The sequence below is a fragment of the Bos indicus x Bos taurus genome, chromosome 25 (assembly GCF_003369695.1).
Source record: "Bos indicus x Bos taurus breed Angus x Brahman F1 hybrid chromosome 25, Bos_hybrid_MaternalHap_v2.0, whole genome shotgun sequence".
Lineage (NCBI taxonomy): Eukaryota > Metazoa > Chordata > Mammalia > Artiodactyla > Bovidae > Bos > Bos indicus x Bos taurus.
The window spans coordinates 9727786-9749242 of NC_040100.1; the positions used below are offsets into that span (position 1 = coordinate 9727786).

The 21457-nt window shown below is 40.4% G+C and overlaps 1 protein-coding gene across 9 annotated transcripts in view; it reads left to right on the top strand.

Moving 5' to 3' along the window:
- Nucleotides 1-21457, top strand: part of GTF2I (general transcription factor IIi) — an 81768-nt gene that overhangs the window by 51638 nt on the left and 8673 nt on the right. For all 9 annotated transcript variants that reach the window (XM_027527384.1, XM_027527385.1, XM_027527389.1 and 6 more), the window contains 14 exons: nt 132-242; nt 1643-1708; nt 2984-3167; nt 6713-6771; nt 7533-7604; nt 11249-11432; nt 12427-12485; nt 15453-15524; nt 16642-16825; nt 17793-17851; nt 18193-18267; nt 19364-19465; nt 20230-20295; nt 20615-20798. In XM_027527384.1, the coding sequence (XP_027383185.1) occupies nt 132-242; nt 1643-1708; nt 2984-3167; nt 6713-6771; nt 7533-7604; nt 11249-11432; nt 12427-12485; nt 15453-15524; nt 16642-16825; nt 17793-17851; nt 18193-18267; nt 19364-19465; nt 20230-20295; nt 20615-20798 (1477 nt within the window). The remainder of the gene's footprint in view (nt 1-131; nt 243-1642; nt 1709-2983; nt 3168-6712; nt 6772-7532; nt 7605-11248; nt 11433-12426; nt 12486-15452; nt 15525-16641; nt 16826-17792; nt 17852-18192; nt 18268-19363; nt 19466-20229; nt 20296-20614; nt 20799-21457) is intronic.

Here is a 21457-nt window from a genome sequence, read left to right on the forward strand (position 1 = left end):
TACAGAAATTAACAACTGACGTTCCAATCATACTTAAACCCCCCACGTCTTTCAAGTGTTGAGATCTTTACAGGCAGTGGCTGTCGTTCATTTTGCCTGTCCCTCCAGTGATGATGGTTTTCTTTTTCAAGATGATGACTATCCTCCACCTGCCAAGAGACCAAAGAGCAGTGAACCTCCCCAGCCACCCGTCACAGAACCTGCGAATGCCGGCAAACGGAAAGTGAGGGAGTTCAACTTCGGTAAGATCCCGGTTAAGTGTGGTATCCTCCATTGTTAATTAGAACTAGTAAGCTTGAGGAAATTCACTGGTGATCCAGTAGTTAGGACCACTTTCACTGCCTGGGCCCAGGTTTATAGTCCTTGGTCAGGGGAACTAAGAGCCCGCAAGTCATGGTACAGCCACCAAAAAAAGAAAAAGAATGGCAGGCTTAAAAATCATTGTTACTGACTTAGTAATTCAGTTATCTGTCTGAGATTTAGACCACTTTTTAATTTCAGATATAATTTTTTAAGATTGATTCTATTTTCTGGCTGTGGTGGGCTTGGTTGCAGTGCACGGGCTTCTCTTGTTGCCTTGCACAGACTCTAGGGGTCTGGGCTTCAGTAGTTGTGGCTCACGGGGTCAGTTGCCCTGCAGCATATGGGATCTTAGTTTCTGGATCAGGGATCAAAGCCACATCCCCTGCATTGGCAGGTGGATTCTCAACGAATGGGCCACTAGGGGAAGCCCCAGATAGAATTTTGATATTAGTTTTCCTTGCTTTGTGTAACTACTAGCCTCTAATCTAGTCAAATCCCAATGGAGACAGTGTATCCATTTGAAGGGACTAAGTGAAATATTAGTGGCAAATTGGGTTTGTGATCCTTATTTTGAATAGATAGAACAGTTAGCTGTACACATTTTAAAAAATAGCACTTTAATATATTTTAACTTGTCTTTAGTCATAATTACTGGGCTTCCTAGGTGGCGCTAGTGGTAAAGAATCCACCTGCCAATGCAGGAGACGCCAGGGATACGGATTCAGCCCCTGGGTGGGGAAGATCTCTTGGAGAAGGAAATGGCTACCCACTCCAGTGTTCTTTTGTGGAAAATTCTATGGACAGAGGAGCCTGGGGGGCTGTAGTCCATGGGTCACAAAGAGTCGGACACGGCTGAGCGTGCATGCAGCACACCACACCCATACTAAGTGTGCATGTGTTTTTAGCATGCTATTAGGAGTTACAACTATGCACAAACTCGTATTTCCATACAACTCCGACACGTGTTGGAAGGTTTCCTGCACAGTCTTGGTGACTCTCTCTCTCATTTTTGCCTCACTTTGTAGTGTTTAATTGTATGGGTCTTTTCTGCCCACCTGCTTTAGAGAATTTATGATTTTAAAAAGAAGTACTCAGTAAGAAGGGTTTTGAAAATAAACTTTAAACACCCTAACTCCAATCTCTTATTGAACCAATTATAAGTACCATAAAAAAAAAAAAAAACCAGTTCTTACGAAAGCAGTAAAATTATATAGACTGTTTCAAATTAGGATATATTATGTAGAAAATAGGTCTTGAGATGTTGGGTCATGTTAAGAGCATATTAGTGCCCCAAACAGGGATTTATTATTGAGTTTTAACTTTTTCTCTAAATTTTCAGAGAAATGGAATGCTCGAATTACTGATCTGCGTAAACAAGTTGAAGAGTTGTTTGAAAGAAAGTATGGTAAGTCTTAAACTCAATAATTCTTGTGACATTTTGTTCTCGAGCTTTTTATCATTGGACTGTTCATCTAACATGAGCAAGTCCCATTCTACCAGTGTGGTGCCTGCCTTTTTTAATCTGTCTCTGAGAAGGCCGTGGATGGTGGCTATCCAAATCTTAGAAATTTTGTTTCTAGATTATAGCAAAGCTTTACAAGAGTTTCCTTTATTTAATTGTCAACTCATACTTCCTTTTAACTTTCAACTTGCATATTTGAGTTTGTTTTTATATATTTGTTGTAGACTTTGATGCAAAGCATTTTAAAACTCTGGTGTCCAAGCCGTCGTGTCATGTCACCTCTCAAAACTTTTCACTGAACAGTGCTGAGTTCAGTGAGAGGAAGGTGTTCTCTTAATCTGTTGCATTGTCACACCTAAGAACATTGTATGTACTTTGTAACACCCAACTGCATTTACATGTCCATTATCATTTAGACAGACTGACTCGGTGTAGTTTAATAAAAGTATCAGCGTCTGTTCCTTCTATTTGATGTGTAACGCTTCCTATCCTTTTGGCTTTTTGCACCTGTTGTATTATTTTGCTCTTGGATACATAGTGAAGTTGAAAGTGAACCAGTGAAGTTGCTCAGTCATGTCCAACTCTGCCATCCCATGGACTGTAGCCTACCAGGCTCCTTCATCCATGGAGTTTTCCAGACAAGAGTACTGGAGTGGGTTGCCGTTTCCTTCTCCAGGGGAGCTTCCCGACCCAGGGGTTGAGCCCAGGTCTCCTGCTTTGCAGACAGACGCTTTACCGTCTGAGCCACCAGGGAAGCCCTCTTGGGTACATAAATCTTATAATTTCTACATTTCGGAGAAATGTTCTGCTTCAGTTATTTTACTAAAAAATCCTTTTTACAAAAGCATATTTAAAAAATATTGCTTCTTCATTATATGCTGTTTGTACTAGCTGATATTAACTGGTATATTTTTTTGGATTCATTTGTGGTTAAAATTTCAAAGGAAGGTCTGCCTCTATCTATATTATTTCAAAATAATATATTGTTAATATATCCTTGCAGTTTGGGTTAAGTAAAGTACTGACATCTTTGGTGTTCTTTTCCTTTCGGTTCTTTTGTGCTATTTTTCTTTTGATGCCATGATAATAAATGGAATTTTAAAATAGTTATAAAAACTACAGAGTAATATTGGTGTATTCGATTATTAGGCTTTTCTGCCATCTGTGCTGAATCCTTGTCACTTCATAATTTTTTCCTTTCTCTTTTTACCCTTAAAGCTCAAGCTATAAAAGCCAAAGGTCCTGTGACGATCCCGTACCCTCTTTTCCAGTCCCATGTGGAAGATCTTTATGTAGAAGGACTTCCAGAAGGAATCCCCTTTAGAAGGCCATCAACTTATGGAATCCCTCGCCTTGAGAGGATATTACTTGCAAAGGAAAGGATTCGTTTTGTGATTAAGAAGTAAGACTCTTAAACTTTTTCTTTGACCTTGATTATTGCATCTTTTTATATTGTTGACAAATACTCACTAGCCACTGAAGTGAAGTGAAGTTGCTCAGTCGTGTCTGACTCTTTGCGACCCCGTGGGCTGTAGCCCGCCAAGCTCCTCTGTCCATGGGATTTTCCAGGCAAGAATACTGGAGTGGGTTGCCATTTCCTTCTCCAGCGGATCTTCCCTACCCAGGGATCGAACCCAGGTCTCCTGCATTGTAGGTAGACACTTTTACCGTCTGAGCCACCAGGGAAGTCTGCTAGCCACTAGGTGCTATATTTAAAGTAAGTTGTTGTTTTATTTTCTGCTTTTCAGTGTGTCTGTGTGAGTTTTGACATAGTTGGCTTTTGGAATATGAACACCTGTCCAAAAGTACGTGTATCATTTGGAAGTGTATCTGCTTCCATTTAAAAATGGCAACCACATAACACATTTCCATATTTTCTACCAACTAAAATTTTATTAAGATTACAATAAAAGTTTTAAAAAGCTATCAGGATATTTATCAATATATTCAGCAAATGTAGATGTATGGAAACTTTCTCTTAGCTACATGAAGCAAGTATTAGATGCATTTGTAAATGGGAACAACTGGAGACTAATTGTCTTTGGAAATTATTAAATATAATTGCTGAACTAAAATTTTCAATGAAAAGTCTAGAAGATTTGTTAGTATTATAATTTATAAAGATGATTATTTACATGAGACATGAGAAAGACTAGTGAGTCCTTATCTAGTGACATCTGTTTGTTGTTGCATCGCTAAGTCATGTCCAACTTTTTGTGACCCCGTGGACTACAGCTCGCCAGGTTTCCCTGTCCACTATCGATCTGGAGTTTGCTCAAACGCATGTGACATCTGACTTAATGTGAAAAGAGAAGGAAAGTGTCAAAAACGCATAGCATTTATTTTCCAAGCCTAAAAAAACGTGTGGAGCAGGATAAATGAGAAGAAAACAAAGATATATGCCTAGTCACATTTCATAAAGTTTCAGTGCCCTAAGGATAAAGGCAGAAGGTTCTAGGTTCCAGAGAACAAAACCATGTCACAATAAGGAATGAAAATTACACTGATGTCATGTCCTTGGTTTGAGCGGTAACAGATATAGCACTGTTAAGTCATTCTTTCCAAGTTCTATGTGAAAATGAGTTGAACCTTCAGTTCTGTAGCCAGACAAACATGTATGAAATCAGAGATTCCAGCATGAAAGAGGTTGGGTAGCAGTTGGGATGTCTCCAGCAGTAAATAACAGAAACCCTCCTTCCGGTTGGACTGATACTGTCAGTAAGCTTCTTATCTCACCTAGCTGGGAGATAGGAGGATTAGAACAGTGAGGCTCTGCTTCTGCTTCTCTCCAGATTCTTCCTCCTTATGCTGCTAGCTTCCTTAGACTAGTTCTGAGTCTGGATGCAGCAGTTCCAGGAATTGCAGCCAGACGCATCTACTGAGGAGAGGCGCTAGCTGCCTGTGAGAGCAGGAAAACCCGACTTCCCTTTGGTTCAGTTTGTGTCAAATTCCTCAGTCAGGCGCAGGCCTGGGAATGAGAACACCATGATGGGTTTATTCTGTAGTCCTCACTTTTCAGCGGGGGTGGGGAGAGGTTCACTTATATACGTGACTTTGATTGTTAAGTTCTAATATGGATATCTTTTTGAGTTATGTGCATATTATAACTGATTTAGTTTTTTCCTGACTTTGGGCTATAAATAGTAAGGTCAGAACAGCAGCAGGATAGTCATTTGCAGAAATGTTGATATTCTTTATTCTGGTTGGGAAAATGGAGACATTAACAAACACTTTGACCAAAGAGTACAACCAAGCAGACGTTCTTCTGCGTTGGTATTACGTAAGGGAACAACAGAATTTAATGAAGGATGAAAAAGACTCGAGACCCCTCAGTTAATAGGCGAGTCGTCCTCTACAGAGAAGCTTGTTATTAACAGATACTCTACTTTCAAACAAATGATAGTTTAAAGATTTTGGCCTCCATTTTCCATGATCAATCAAGTGCTGCCAAGTGTAACTCTGCTCACACGGGACCACGTGGTAGGCAGCCACGCAGACCAGCATTGGCATCACCCGAGAGCTTTGCAGACACCGAATCTCAGATCCTACCTAGACCTTCTGGATCCAGCCTGTCTGTGCTGCGGGCCCCCGGTGATTCCAGTGCTTATTAAACTGGAGGCTCCTGGGCGTGGGGAACACGCTCTGAAGGCTGAATGATGACAACGGCAGTCCAGCGCCACGTGTCCAGTAGAGCCCAGCACTTTACCTGACTGTCCACGCCTTTTTTTCCTTTTTTTAAACAGATGAGGGACTGTGGCAATGAGAAGGAGGAAGTAAATATTTCATAGTCTCTCATGAAACTGAATGGTAAACAAAAAGGGCTTATTGTAAAACCCTGACACTAGTCCTAGGCAGGAATCGTAAACAACCTTCCTCCCCGCCTCTCTCTCTCTCTCTCTCTCTCTCTCTCTCTCACACACACACACACACACACACACACTGAGATATTAAGAAGCATATAGTTTTCAGAACTCTTATACTGTCATTTTCTTACAGTGCTTCTTTTTAATTTGTTAGAAGTTTCAATTTTTTTTAATAACTAAGGAAAATATGCTGATTAGTTTGTAGATTTTGCTTGTTGTTAATATTAAAGCATATAAAACTATATATTTGGTATTTAAATCTTTGTGCAAGTTCATCACAAGGTACTCATGCCTTGCACATTCTGTTCAAGTCCTTTTGATATCCTCATTTATTGGAAGCCATCTTCCACGTTTGGAAAATACTTAGTCACCCTTTCCCCAAATGTTAAATGTGGTTAGTCTTGATACACATATACTATTTGTTTATTGAAAGGGGTGATTCTATCCTTCAGCAAGTGTTTTATTTCACAGCTCCTCCATTACCTTAATCCTGTATTAGTTTCCGGCATTTCTGAGATTACAGTTAATACATTGTCATGCTTCTCTGTGATCCCACTCTCCTGCCCCTGCTCTGTTACTTGAGGATATTACAATAAAATAGTGATACATAAGTCAGATTGTGCAAATTTGTTGGAGTGTTTATGTATTTGGAAAATTTTTAAAGCATGTGTATTCTGAAATATATTTAGTTCAGTTAGTTTTGAAATTTATTTAGGATTTTTATAACTAGATTATAGATAAGTTAAAGTAAGTTATCCTGAATGTAAAGTGAAATTGAAGAATCTCATTTAAAATTTTGTAGTTTGATTCTTTTGGTGTTCTGCTTTTGTAAAATACCTTTGATTTACCAAGTTAACTGTTTTTTGTGTGTGTGTTTGAGGACATATGTTCCATGAAGACCATTATGAAACAACTTGCAGTTACCAAGTTGTCTTAAATATCTTAGGATTTAATTATGCTCAGGAGTCCAGGCTATCTTTTGAAAACTGGCCTTGAAAACTCAATTACTATATAAGTGCTAGCAGTTACTACTTTTGCTGAATATTGATGGGGTAAATATTCAGTAATTTTTCTCACCTTTCAGGCATGAACTTCTGAATTCAACACGTGAAGACTTACAGCTTGATAAACCAGCTTCAGGAGGTAGGTCTTCAGTCTTATGTCAAATTGTATGCTAAATCAGAACATGATATACAAGGAATATTGTTGTAGATTCTCGAGAATAATCTTTTCTTCTCAATAACTCATTAGAAATAAATGTAAACATCACATTTTTGGGTAGACTATAAAAGGACGATGTCTGTTCTCCATTGAGATGAAAAATTTATCTGGCGTAATGTGTTCAACGTTTATTATGCTAGTCTAGATAATCAGTTGAATGATGATCAATCCTGATACCCACAACGTAAAGTCTTAGCACAGAAAGCCATGAGCATCATCACTTGTTGGTTAAATGTGTTTTGAAGGAAATAGAGTCATGATTTGCTCTCTTAGTTGCTTTTGCTCTGTAGTGGAGGACTTTGGGTGGGGACATAAAATGACAATTTTATCACTTACAGTTGGTATAATAAAAGGATTGCCAGCATTATCATAGCCCCAAATGTAACAAAACTGCCTGCTAGCTGTTCTTTAGTGAAATGGATTCTCTTTCTAGCTTTAAGGATGACATGGTATAGTACCATGTAATATTACTATTAAATTATAAATTTTCATTTTGTCATTGTTTTGTGAGTTTTTACACTTTTCATTCAGTGTCAGCACTGTTTTAATAAACACATTATGAAATCTTAGAAATAATTTTAGAACAGGAAAACAATACTGCCTACTTAATAATTTATTTCATGACATTTAGTAGTTTTATTAATGTCATCAAACTAAAGAATTTGTGTATGTTACTCTTACAGTCAAGGAAGAGTGGTATGCCAGAATCACTAAGTTACGAAAGATGGTAGATCAGCTTTTCTGTAAAAAATTTGGTAAGTCTAATTTCCTCCCTAGCTAAAGTATTAACAGAATAATTTTTCCAAATTTTGATTTTTAAGAAAGTAGATACCATGGATGGCTCATCTCCAGCTCTCTTTTATTGTTTGCTTTTTGAACATATATTGTGAAAAGTTTTAAACCTGTGTGGAAGGGGAGAGAACATTGTGGTGAACCCCCATGTCCTCTGGACTAAATTACTGATACTACGGACAGGCTTTTCGGCACGGAGCGGTTCGCAGACGGGGCGCCTTGTAGCAGTGTGCCGCAGTGGAGTGTGGAGGGCCGCCAGAGGCGCCCTGTCCTGGAGGGCGGGCAGTGTCTGCAGTGCTTGCTGTGCTTCCTGTCCCCAAACAGTTACAGTCCTTTGCTTTGGTTTATCATTGTGATGGCTTTTGTTACTTTCTTACTTAAGCATTTTCAACTATTCTTATGGCAAGTTTCAAATGTTACTGACACTGCATTTCTTTCCACCTCACTGGCTGTCCTCTTCATTCCTTCCTCAGCTCTTGCCTTAAGTTCAGTCTTTACATTTTGGACGCTACTCCTCAGCTCAGTCCTGAGCCCTCTGGCTGTGCTTTCTCCGCAGTTAGTCTCACTCTGTCTACCTTAAAAATGGTGTATCGTCTGTATTGAATAGTGACTTTCACATTCAAGTTTCTAGCCCTGAAAACTCTTAACACTGGACCTGTGTATTCACCCAGCTGGTTGGCAGCTCCTCCGACTCCATGCATCCCAAGTCGAGTCCTTGACTCCCCCTGCAGCCGTCCCTTTCCCCGTCCTCCCAGCGCCACCACCCTCCCCCGGGCGTCCAGGCCAACGGCCTGCAGTCATGAGTGATTTCCTCATTTCCACAAGGCCCCCTGCTGACTCGACAGGGACAACATAGTGCAGACCGGTGTCTTTCTGTGCCTCACTGCTGTCTCCCTGTAGTCAAAGCCGCACCCCAAAGCAGCGGCTTTCAGTCTCACTGAGAACTTACAGTGGAGCTTGTCACTGTGCTCTGTGGCTTCCCTCTGTGCTGTGAGTGAGTCCCGCAGCCCTGATCCCGGCCGGCCCGCCTTCCTGCTCGCTCACCTGGGTGGCAGCTGTAAGGACCGCCTGCTTGTCCTTTACGTTTGTCAGGGCACGCCCTCCTTGGGCCGCTGCCCTGTCAGCACCCTTGTTTCTGGAACGCTCTTCCCGCAGACGTGTGGTGCCTGCCCTTTCTCTCGGTGTACGTGTCTTTGGAGAGGTCTTCACAGGTGCTCATCTGACGTAAACCACGAAGCACACCCTGTCATCATGCTTTAATTTCTCTTAAAGGACTAATGGCTGCCTTTTTCCTTCCACTGTAATACAATTTGTACAACAGCCCACATCTCATGTGTCTTGGCTGTTTGTAGAACAGTGCTTGGTGCCTGAGCAGATGATCAACAAATACTGAGTGGACCAATGTCATTAAAAACTACTGAGAAATTACTGAACCTTTTAGTCATACAGTGTACTTGGGGCCTCACTGAATTATAAAACTGCAAAGATCAAAGGAAGCCCAGAAGTGCCACAGAGAATCACGAGGACACAGGGCTTTTCTCAGTTTTGTGAAAGAAACCATGTGAGTTTTACCACAAAAAGTTGAAGTCTCCTGGGTGCAGATTCTTGCTCCTCCCCTGGTTTCCGAGAGTGGTGTATGGCTCTGGCTTCTACAGACCCAGGAAACCAGCTTTTAGGTGCAGTTCAATTGGCAGCTACAAACTTAGTCCGTTTAATTGTTTGCTGTTTTCAGAATCCGTGTACTTCAGTTTTACGTACATGGTTTAGCTCCCTGAGACTCTTAATGCCTTGAGGAAAAGACAGGATTTAAGTTTTCCCCCCTCATTATCCTTGATTGCCCAGCATGAATACTTGGGTAGCTTAATGAAAATTTACCTCTGTGTGCTTCTGGTCAGAAATCAGCTAAGGAACAATGAAGAATCTACGCTTTAAAAATCACTATATTTCCAAGTCATTTAGTGAAAGATTGCGAACGTTATCATTAGAGATGCCACCATGGTATTGTCCTAATTCATAACTAGTTGGCATAGATAACGGGCATCTACAGGAACAGGCTTAAACTTTAGCCTCTAGGACGTTTAGTTCTAGAAATCGAACCTGGTCTGTAAGAAACAGCCAATCCTAGTAGATCATTGGTGCTTGCTAGTAAGCTGACTTTTCCTTCATGGAAGAAGAAAGCTGTGGCTGTGATAGTGTAGTCACAGAAAGAAAAATTGGCCAGTAGGAAATACTTTGGCATCGTAGCAGAGCTAAGAAAATAGATAAGAGATTGTGTGAGATGGCAGGGGAGAAAGGAGGCTTCAAAGGGAGTGGATATATTTATACTTAAGGCTGAGTTGAGTTGCTGTAGGGCAGAAACCAACGCAGCATTGTAATTAATTATTACAATTAAAAATTTAAAAAATAAATAAGAGTTTATACATTATTACATTACAAACAACAAAATTCTGCTCCTGGCCTTTACTTAAACTTTAGAGAGAGAGAAACACCAGCAGAATTGTTGCTTTCTTCAAGGCTCCTGACAAGGAAAGAGGAAAACTTAAGATTGTTGATCATATCAAACCCAAGTCTTGAAAGTTATGCTGCAGATCAGCACCTGTGAACCCCTGTGTGTCTGGTGCTGAGAACTCAGCCCCACAGAAGATAGTGAGTGCTTCCCCCCGTCCCCAAGGATTCGTTTATAGATTAGGGTGATACGCATAGCGAAGCAGCAAGTAAATATGTAGTATATTAGAAAGCATTAAGTGCTCAGGAAAAAATTAAGCAAAGTTAAGCAGAATGACTCTGGAGACAGGACAGGTTACTTAATACAGAGCAGACCTTGTTCATGATGAGATGAACGCTAGTGCACTTGACCTTCCCCCTTTCTGTAACTTGTGCTGTTTCTTAGCTCCAACAATTGGGTTCTTTTTTATTTTACAGGAAGTTTTGTTAGAATTAAGTTTGTGTCCTTTATTGTTACATTTAGCGGAGTAACTGTAATACATATTACTCCCAGGTGTGAGTGTGAAAGCCTTTACCGTGTTTTCAGAGGTAATATTTCTTTAAACAGCTCTGATCTAAATTACATTGTATTTGGTTTTTCAAATACACACTCCTTACTTATGTTGTCGGGATCCTATAATATAGTAGAACCGTTCAGATTTGGTACTGATGAAATGAAGGAAGGAATTAAGGCAGAAGGCGTTTGAATTTGAGAGGAAAGTCAAAGTGAGAGTCAAAGAAATACAGATTCTTCAAGAAGGCACTCTTTTTTTCAACCGTCAGATTATAAAATAATTAAATGTAACACACAGGATACAAGGGACACCTACAAATGCCGATATTTTGTAAATTGATTCTTTTCTTGTTACACCTCTGTTTGGATGTGGTTTAAAGTTGAATTAGTAATTACATTTTTACATTTTAAAGTTTCAGTGCTGCGCCTATTCAGAAACAGAATAGTAAGATGCATTCCTATATTCCTGTTTTTGTATTTAGTGATTGTTAAAGTCATTTTAAAGATGCTTGTTTAAAAATTGACATGTCCTTTATTATGGATTTTTTTTAATATAATTTCAACGAAAATTTAGTCTCCAGTCTTCTGAATTGCTTTTCTTTCATAAAGCTGAAGCCTTAGGGAGCACCGAAGCTAAGGCTGTACCTTACCAGAAATTTGAAGCACACCCTAATGACCTCTACGTGGAAGGACTGCCAGAAAACATTCCTTTTAGAAGTCCCTCGTGGTATGGGATCCCAAGGCTGGAAAAGATTATTCAAGTGGGCAATCGAATTAAATTTGTTATTAAAAGGTAGGATTATAATTGGCAGAAACATTTAATGTTGTCTTTAAGAAAAGTTAATTTCATAAAAATGGGCTTTCCCCCCTCCCAATTGGACTTTACTCCCCATATTTAAAACTGAGGTATTACATTTAGATTCAGTTTTCAAGCAGGTGTCTCTGTAGTACCAGGTACCAGATATACAAAATTGGATCCAACAGAAACTCAGTCCTTGGGAGGCTTACTGCATTGATCAATACAGAAAAGCGCCAGCTTTGGGAAAGAGGGCCAGGGTAGCATGCAGATGGTTCAGTTGTGCACAGAGGATGCAAGAAAGGGGGTTCAAATGAAGGACATAGCATAAGTAGGTCAGGGAAGGGAGGTGGCAGATGGCCTTGAATATTCAGATAACCACACAGTGTGTGTGGAAGGGAGTGGTGCCCTTGAGGGCATGATACACTGAGACGGCCCTGGGGAGGAAGCCTAGCTCTATGTCCTGTACAGTCAGTGAAGGGTTGAAGAGGTTTTAAAGCTGATTCCTCTTAAAACAATTTGAACTGGATCTTAAAAGGGTCAATCTGGCTTGAGTTTGGAAGATAGCAGAATGGGTAATTTGAGGGCAGAGTATGGGATCAGAAGGCCCATTTAATACAGAAGAATTGTCCTTGAGGTAGAATTTGCTTGCTAATTGGGGTTGTGCATTTTTGTGTCTATTTGTTGGGACAAGCTTCGGGGTGACAAAGCCGAATACATCTACCTGTATTTTACTCTAGTTCACCTGAAGGATGAAACCCGAGGTTGAACTGGGATGGGGCCAGACACAGCTGTTTTGCCACAAGTTAGCCTAAAATGCCTTTGAGGACGAATAGGTGGTCCCACCTGAATCTTTGTAAATTGCTATTTTCAAAATAATCTAGTCACCAAGATGATTTTTTATTCACTGCAGTTGAAGGTAGAATGAACCATATGGGAAGTAAAGGCGGTCTTAAATGCTCTCATCCTGATACCAATTTTATTTTTATAGACCAGAGCTTCTGACGCACAGCACTACTGAAGTTACTCAGCCCAGAACGAATACACCAGGTAAGAAAGTTGTGAGATCCTTTTTAAAAGCTGGTATATCAGATAGTTTCTAAGCTTTCATTAAACTTTTAATGCCATAGAATTGCTCTTTTCTCCTTTCCACTCAAAAAAATGTTTCTTGGAAGATCAACACAGGCACTCCTTGTTTTATCAAGATGAACATACCAGTTTGGAACAAACTTGAGCTTTGAATTTAGACCCGTGGTGTTCAGTAGAAATACAGCGTGTCACAAATGCAAGCCATGTATGTCATGTAAAGTTTGTACCTGGTGCGTTAGTTGACCTTTTTCGTTTCATTTATTTACACCCTTTGTTTGAATCTCCGGTGTGTATTGTGTGCTTCCAGCACCTCCCAGTTCAGGTGGCCACATTTCAAGTGCACAGCTGCCCACACGTGGCTGACGGGCCAGACCACGAGATTTAGACCTTCATCTTTTCACGAGGCCCTTGGTTTTAAAATGACAGATACTGTGATTGCAGCAGCTGTGCTGACCCTGCCCAACAGAAAAGAGCTTGAAAAGTCTCGGTCTCAGTTAGCAGAATGGTTTTATTTTCTTTATCTGAGGTATATAACTGTGCTTTTCTTTCTTTCTGATGTTTTTATTTTCCATTCCATAATGTCAGATAAAATGACCATAACGTGTAGGTCTGCATATTAGGTTCTGTACCCTTAGGAACTTCTGTTGCTAAGAACCAATAATGGGTTCTTCTGAATTTTTGTTGTTAAATCTTTTCCCATTCCTTTTTTTTCTTTCTTTTGTCTTTGCAGTTAATCATTCTCCTAATGCTAAGGTGAACTGCTGTCCAAAGTGGGTTATTTGTCTGTACTAGAGTACTGATTCTTGAGTTTTAGGTACCTGGGTGCAGCTGGTGAAAGTCATCAGTATGCTCAACAGATGGTATAATCTTTTTGTGTTCATCACGGCATGAGACGTATTTGAAAAAAAACTATACTAGGGAAACAGACCATCCTGTGCCCAGAATTCTGCCAGGGAGAAGAGGTAATGCTTAATTTCTCAGGTTGAATGCAGCTTCATCAGTCCAGCAAGTTCTTCAGAATGCATTTGGCTTAGGCAAAGAAACAAGATATTGGTGGCAGATTGGAGACTGGATGTGACAGAGACTTTACTGAGCAACGTAATTCAAACAAAAACATTCCCAAAGGTAGAGCTGTGGCGTCATTAGTCTGAATGTGAAGGAAGTCTGCGTGTGAGTCTTCATTTCTCAAGACAGACCTCAAGTTCAAGCTTGTGATCATTGTGATGACTGATTTTATTAGGAGCGTTTCTCGTAGTGACTGTGAACTGAGGATGTTCAACTTGTATCATTGGAACAATCTGTAGGCACCATAGAAGTTACTCTGAGGATTAAGTGATAGTTTCAGCAGTACTTGATCTGCTGTTCTCTGGCATAGACAGTTACAGGCCTTGTATCTGAAGACACTCCATTCTCTCAGTCATTAACAGAACTTGGCCTTCGGCCATTCGTAGACCTTGGAAAGAATCAAAGCTTGTCCTTCTTCATTCCTACAAAACGGTATTTGGTCTGCCAGTGCCCTGGGTGTTAGTCTTGCCAGGCTAATTCAGGTCCTTGAGTAACTGACAGAAGTGTTGTGTCAGTCGTTGCCATCAGAGACGCCTGCCTGACTCATAGGTGACAGCTGTATGCTGAAGGACACCTAAGGGCACTTGGTTCTCAGTCTGGGGAAAGAGAGAGGTCTCGTGTGCGAAAGCTGTGGCACTAGCCAGGTAATTGAGCTTTGCAGGGGAAGAAAGAGAAGGTAGTTGGTGCTTGGGTGGAATGGTGCAGAAATCTGTTTGTATTGGCATAGAAATACCAGAGAAGGAAGTGCAGGGTGAGGCAGAAGGGGAGCGCCAAGTTGGCAGATGCCCTTGACCCTAGAGAAGGGAGACTGCCGATTGGGTAGGAGTATTCCGATTTGCTTTATACCAGACTGACTTTGTCTAGTTGAATGGCTGAGTTACCATATTAAACCCTTGAGATGCTAGGTTTTCTTTTAAAGAAAAGGTTTTAAAGTACTTTCTTGGTAAAAGTAAAGGAAAAGAAGGAGTTTCTGAGGCTCCCAACCTTGAGCCTCAGAACGTTTCCTGCCACCTCACCCACAGACATGGCTGTGGGACTATTCATGCGCTCTCTGCCCTTTTCTCTAAATTACTCTCTCTCACCCTCCTTCCTCATCCAACACCTCCAAGCATCCTCCACGGTCCCCAAGATCACCTCTATCCTCTGCATCCTCACCTCCACCAAACAAGCTCCGATAATCTGTCCAAGTGATAACCCTACCTATCTTTTCTAATAGCTTATTTTTCTTTATTTTTATGTTGTATTTAAAGGGATATGGTTGTCTTACAAATAAAGGGTAAGGAAATAAACCAGATTACAGATGTGAATAGTGCTCAGTGACACCTCTCTAATCACACTGTCATTCATTTCTTGCTGTGATGAGTGAAGTTTTCCTTTGTGTAAATCTGTAGGCATATATGTGTTCAATAAAAAAGGAATGCCTGTTTAGAAAAGCGAATACAATTGAAGCTCCTCTAGTTGAACCTGGTACTGGAGGCCTGGGTCCTTACACAGGTGGTCCTCCTACTCCTGAGAGGGTTCTTCGATGTACCTCCAAGGAGGAGTGTTTAAAAACTATTCATTCTAAATGCTTCTGAATAAGTTCTTCTTTATCTACATTGTGCACTTAAGTTGGAATTCTGTCTTCCTGAACTTCTTGACAAGTGCAGGAAATCACTCTTTTCCTTATGAACAAAAGTTTTTGCTCTTAAGCAAAGTTGTATGAAGAGTGTCCCTGGATATACAGCTGACACTGTTACAGTGTAATATGCTGATTGTATCTCAGGTTTTAAAAAATGGCATCACTGGAGAGAATAGCATCCAGTCTGATTGTGTTAGCACCCATAAGGGACATGGTTAATCAGATTGATTTTTGCTTTCTAGTCAAAGAAGATTGGAATGTCAGAATTACCAAGCTACGGAAGCAAGTGGAAGAGATTTTTAATTTGAAATTTGGTAAGTAAAACATAGTCTTAGTTTTAAAATGTTAAGGAAAGGCAGTGTTCGGAATGAACATTTTAGCAGTTCAGGACCTAAAGAGGGAAGATCTCAGAAACTAGGTTTGACTTTCTTTCTGCTCTGACATGGCTGCTTCAACTGAGCAAGTTACCTTCTGTCCCCTGGACTCCCGATTTCTTGTGTATCAGAGCGGGAGAGTGTGGGAGGTCTCGGGAGGGACCTCAGTCCCACTGTCTGTACTTGTAACCTGGCTGACACCATGTGACACATGGGTTTGATCATCTGTTTCAACGTAGATTTGTTGACAATGGTTTCCTGGAATGCTGTCTTGAGGATTCTGACAAGGCTCAGCAAGTGTTTCAGTTGATTGGGTATGTCTCATGGAGAAGGAAGGAAGGAGTAGAGTGATGCCAGTACTCCCGGGACATTGCCGCCATGGTTTTAATATCTGATATTAGCGTTTGTGTCCTGGATCAGGAACCTTGAGTACCCTTGACCAGTCTGCTCAAGTGCATCTTCTTGCGCACCTCTTACCTTCGGCATGTGGGGTCCTAGTTCCTTGACCAGGATCAGACCCAGGCCCTCAGCAGTGAAAGCGCACAGTCCCAGCCTCTGCACCACCAAGGATTCCCTCTTATCTTTTAAACAAGATGCTGGGTTCAAGGGCTAGGTACTTGCCATATGGCTGTAGTTCATTTCCTCCCAGAGCACAGAGATAATTTTGTTTGTCCTGTGGGATAGTTAATTGTCCTGTCCTTTGAAGTGTTAAGATGTTCCTTTTATTTTTTAGGCTTGTTCTTCAGTTTCCCCAGTGTACTAAGTAAGATACCTACAATGTTAAGTGGAAGTTGCTAGAGTGTTGGGGACTTTGGCCCAGTGTATTTGAGCATGCACAGATGTCAGCTACACTTCCTGTGCTGATCACTTGGAGAATATATGCAAATAGCAAGTCATTATGCCATACACTGGAAGCTAACATACTGTTATATGTTCATTGTATCACAGTTTAAAAATACACATAATAAAAGCATAAAAAGAGACTGCTGTCAGACAGAAGTAAAAGATTGTCTATAAAGTTTTACCTTTCGTAAGTTCTGTTCTCTTACACTTTCAGCTCAAGCTCTTGGACTCACAGAAGCAGTAAAAGTACCATACCCGGTGTTTGAATCAAACCCCGAGTTCCTCTATGTAGAAGGCTTGCCAGAAGGAATTCCCTTTCGAAGCCCTACCTGGTTTGGAATTCCAAGACTGGAAAGGATTGTCCGTGGAAGTAATAAAATCAAGTTTGTTGTTAAAAAGTAAGTTCTCTTTGCCATTGCAATCCTTTCTGGAATTTAGGCAATTAAGTTGTATTTCTGTTGAAAATCTTCTTAACTTGGGGTTACGGCTAAGCCTTTGAGGTCCATGACAGAAGGTGTAGCATGAGCCTGGGGCCTCACCTTGTCCGTTGCTGCTGTTCTTTAACCTGCACTTAATTTTTATTTTTCCCCTTGATTTTCTTCATCAGTACAAGGAGAGTTGTACTTGCCCCACAGTGGTGGTGCTGACATTTGCTGAGAGATGCTATGATGCTATAAGTATCTTATCCATACATACTTGAAGAAAGAAAGAAAGTGCTGATTTTTAATGTGCTCTGTTTATTCCTGGTTAAACTTATGGGCAACTGAATTTCAACAATTAAGTTTCTCGTTTATATGTCTCCAGAATTTCAGGAGCTGAAGAAACTAAACTCCTGTTAGTTTTCATTTTCATGAAAGTGAAAGTCGCTCAGTCGCTCCGACCTTTTGCCACCCCATGGACTGTACAGTCTGTGGAATTCTCCAGGCCAGAATACTGGAGTGGGTAGCCTTTCCCTTCTCCAGGGGATCTTCCCAACCCAGGGATTGAACCCAGATCTCCTGCATTGCAGGTGGATTCCTTACCAGCTGAGCCACAAGGGAAGCCCAAGAATACTGGAGTGGGTCACCTTTCCCTTCTCCAGGGGATCTTCCCAACCCAGGAATCAAACTGGGGTCTCCTGCGTTGCAGGCAGATTCTTTACCAACTGAGCTATCATGAAGTCATTTACTCTTCCTAAAATCTTTTAGCAGCTAGTTATGGGAAGGAAAAGTGATTTTTTTTGGTCCACAATGATAGAGATTATTTTTGCCTTACGAGTTATTTTGTGGTCACTTTCATTTAAAAAAAAATTGGTCATCACAAGTTTTACTAGCTATGAAGACCAGTATTATACTGGCCACTAACGTTTCTTGGTTTTCTCTCTAGACCTGAACTAGTTATTTCCTACTTGCCTCCTGGAATGGCTAGTAAAATAAACACTAAAGGTAAGAGATTATGTATACCTTTATTATACTTCGGTGTGGCAGAAATTTGTGGGGGGGGCAGGTGGCTTTTGATTTGTTTTTGAGCTTTTTAAGATCTTTTATTTAATGCCTGCCCCACCCCCCCAAAAGTAAACATTTCATTGGCAGTTTCATATTGCAGTCATCCTTCACTCATGTGTCCACAGCTTTGTTGAGACTCATATGGAGTATTATACCATCAGTTTGACTCTTCAGGTTTCTTTGAAAAGAGCCAAACTGAATTTCAGTACTCTGCTTTTATAGAGTATTCCTTATGGATTTTTTACAATATCCAAAAGAAATGGTATCTGCTCACTTTACAGCTTTGCAGTCCCCGAAAAGACCACGAAGCCCCGGGAGTAATTCGAAAGTTCCTGAAATTGAGGTCACTGTGGAAGGTGAGGTTGCTCTGTGGCCCGTTTCTGTCTACTCTCCAGTTCACTGATTACAGCTGTTGCTTCTTCACTCTAGTGTTGACATTTTTAGGAAAATGGGCCTTCACAAAACTTGTTTTAGGTGTGGAAGGCTAACCTGTGGTAAGTCTAGAGTTCTAAATGTTTTTAATCAACAGTTTCAAGTAGAAGATGAGATTTCTCCTCAGCCTCGCCACTACGTGTTACTTTCTGCTTCTAGATAATACCCTTCCTAATGAGTGTCCGTTCCTTTTTACTGTTGAGTAATGTTCCATTGTGTGGATGTGGACTGCATTTTGTTTATTTATTCATCACCTGATGGACATCTGGGTTGTACCACTTTTTGGCTGTTTATGAGTAATGCCACTCTGAGTATTCATGTACAAGGGCAGTGGTGGGTTAATGAAAAGCTCTTTGACCTGCCTTCAGGGTGATGGGGAGAAGAAATCCAGCTTCTCCAGAAATACCTTGCTTTTATCACTGTGCCATTTAAGAAAGTTTTGGTTTTTATTCAGTGGCTTGAAGTAATTAAAGATTAGAATGTTGAGTCTTCATATTTTATTGAATTCTGAGGCCATAGTCAGGCTTTTAGTGGCAAACAACTCAGAACCCATAGCATTGTTTCTGTGTATTTCTTAGAATTCAAAGAAAAGATATGTAAAAAATAGCTAGAGAATCCAAAGGAGAGCTTCATAGTGTAGAGGATATGCTTGTATCTCAAGTTGTGTTTGTGTTCAGAGGCTGAAAGAAAAACCTAAAGGCAAACATAAGTGACCAGTGGCTTCAAAATGGTGTGATGAATCATGAAGTGAACTGAAAGTTCCTCATATCAGCCAGAAAGCTAGATGTGTTCTGGGGGAAAATGCCTCGTTGTAGGGACAGAAATAGAAAAACGGACAGAGGTCTGTAGAACTCACAGAAGTGGCCTTTTCCTTTGCAGACAGCTTATGTCCTCATTGGACTCAACTTTTCCAGCACAAGTTGGCCTTCAAGAGCAGGTTGTACAGAATTCACTAGCAGGTGATTGATTGTGTGTGCTGACTATTTTTTGTTTGTTTGTTTGTTTTTTATCCTTCTTTAGGCCCTAATAATAGCAATCCTCAAACCTCAGCCGTTCGAACCCCTACCCAGACGAATGGTTCTAATGTTCCCTTCAAGCCTCGAGGGAGAGAGTTTTCCTTTGGTAAATATATACTTCATTTTTCTTGATTTCATTACTTCAAATAAAAGGAATTAGTAAAATACTGTATTTTACTAGTTGCACTGCTTTTTAATTTGGTGAATTAGTATATATTAACAGTTAGAGGTGAAGACTACAGAGCCAGATTGAGTTCAAATCTGGCACTAGTATTTATAATTCCATGACCTTGAGCAAGCTGCTTACCCTCTCTGTGCCGTTTCCTTGTCTGTAGATGGAGATAACATTATTTCCGGTTCCACAGGGTGATTTGTAAGATGATAAATACAGATCATCTAAAGGGTAGAGCTGTATCTGGCACAGAGTAGATACTATAATTGTTTGGGGAGGGTGTATTTTGTTCTTTGTTTATTTTGTTAATTTGTAGCTGACATATTAGTAATATAATAAGTTAAATTAGTTGCTCAGTTGTGTCCAACTATTTGCAACCCCATGGACGGTAGCCCACCAGGCTCCTCCATCCATGGACCTTCCCAGGTCTCCAACATTGCAGACAGACTCTTTATCGTCTGTCCAGGGAACCCCAGTTCCTTTATCGTTACCAGGGAATCCCAGTGATGTTATAAAACAGTTAAATAATGCATTAGGATTAGAATAGTTACCAAGACATGACTGTTGAAAACCTATGTATTTTTTATTTTCCGCTGAGTAAAGATGCACAATAAAAGAAGATGAAGAAGTTCCTAACCTTGGATGTATACTAGTAACTATTACTAAAATTTTTTTCTGCGTTTTTTTTTTTCATGCAGAGGCCTGGAATGCCAAAATCACAGACCTAAAACAGAAAGTTGAAAATCTTTTCAATGAAAAATGTGGTAAGTTTATTTTGAAGTATTATTGTTATTAAAATATGAGGTAGCTTTTTTATAAAACAGAAAAATGTGATCAGTGTAAAAAATGTTCAACATTTAAATATTATCATCAGATGTGTGTGGGCTTTGTAGGCATGAATTTGATCGTTTTTCCCACATTTCTTCAAGAAATTGACATTTTCCTAAAATTAAAATTCACGTGATTTTTTTTAAAGAATAGTTTGAGTAGCTGCAAAATGTAGTTTGAATGCTTTTTTTTTAAGGTTTAATTTTTCAAAAAATTATGTATATGAGAAACGGTAAGTGTGTTTTGCTCTTTTAGGTGAAGCTCTTGGCCTTAAACAAGCTGTGAAAGTGCCGTTCGCGTTATTTGAGTCTTTCCCAGAAGACTTTTATGTGGAAGGCTTACCCGAGGGTGTGCCATTCCGACGACCGTCTACTTTTGGCATTCCAAGGCTGGAGAAGATACTCAGAAACAAAGCCAAAATTAAGTTCATCATTAAAAAGTAAGGAAATAAGATGAAACGAGCTTGCCCCCTGAGTTGGTACAGTTTGACTCTGGGAGATGGTATGTGGATTCAGCTTTGGGGCCCTAGAGTCAGATAAGCTCTTTATACTTCTTCTGCTGCTGCTGCTAAGTCACTTCAGTCGTGTCCGACTCTGTGTGACCCCATAGACGGCAGCCCACCAGGCTCCCCCGTCCCTGGGATTCTCCAGGCAAGAACACTGGAGTGGGTTGCCATTTCTTTCTCCAATGCATGGAAGTGAAAAGTGAAAGTGAAGTTGCTCAGTCGTGTCCGACTTAGCGACCCCATGGACTGCAGCCTACCAGGCTCCTCCATCCATGGGGATTTCCAGGCAAGAGTACTGGAGTGGGGTGCCATTGCCTTCTCCGCTTTATACTTCTATATATATTTAAAAATTTTTGTAAGTGGTCAAAAGAGGGAAGGAGGGCTGTGAGTTACCAGAGGGATAACAACTTGATTTTGCAAGTCTCCTTATAGTCATATTTTTACTGGTTGATACGGCTGGAATCTTAAGTGGAGGTTCAGTGTTCTAAAGCCTTTTTATTGCTCCAGTTTACAGAATAGTTTAAATCTCTCTTCTGTTTGCTTGGGATCTGTGAATTATGCCAGCATAGCTGAAGGAGATGAAAGTAACTGGA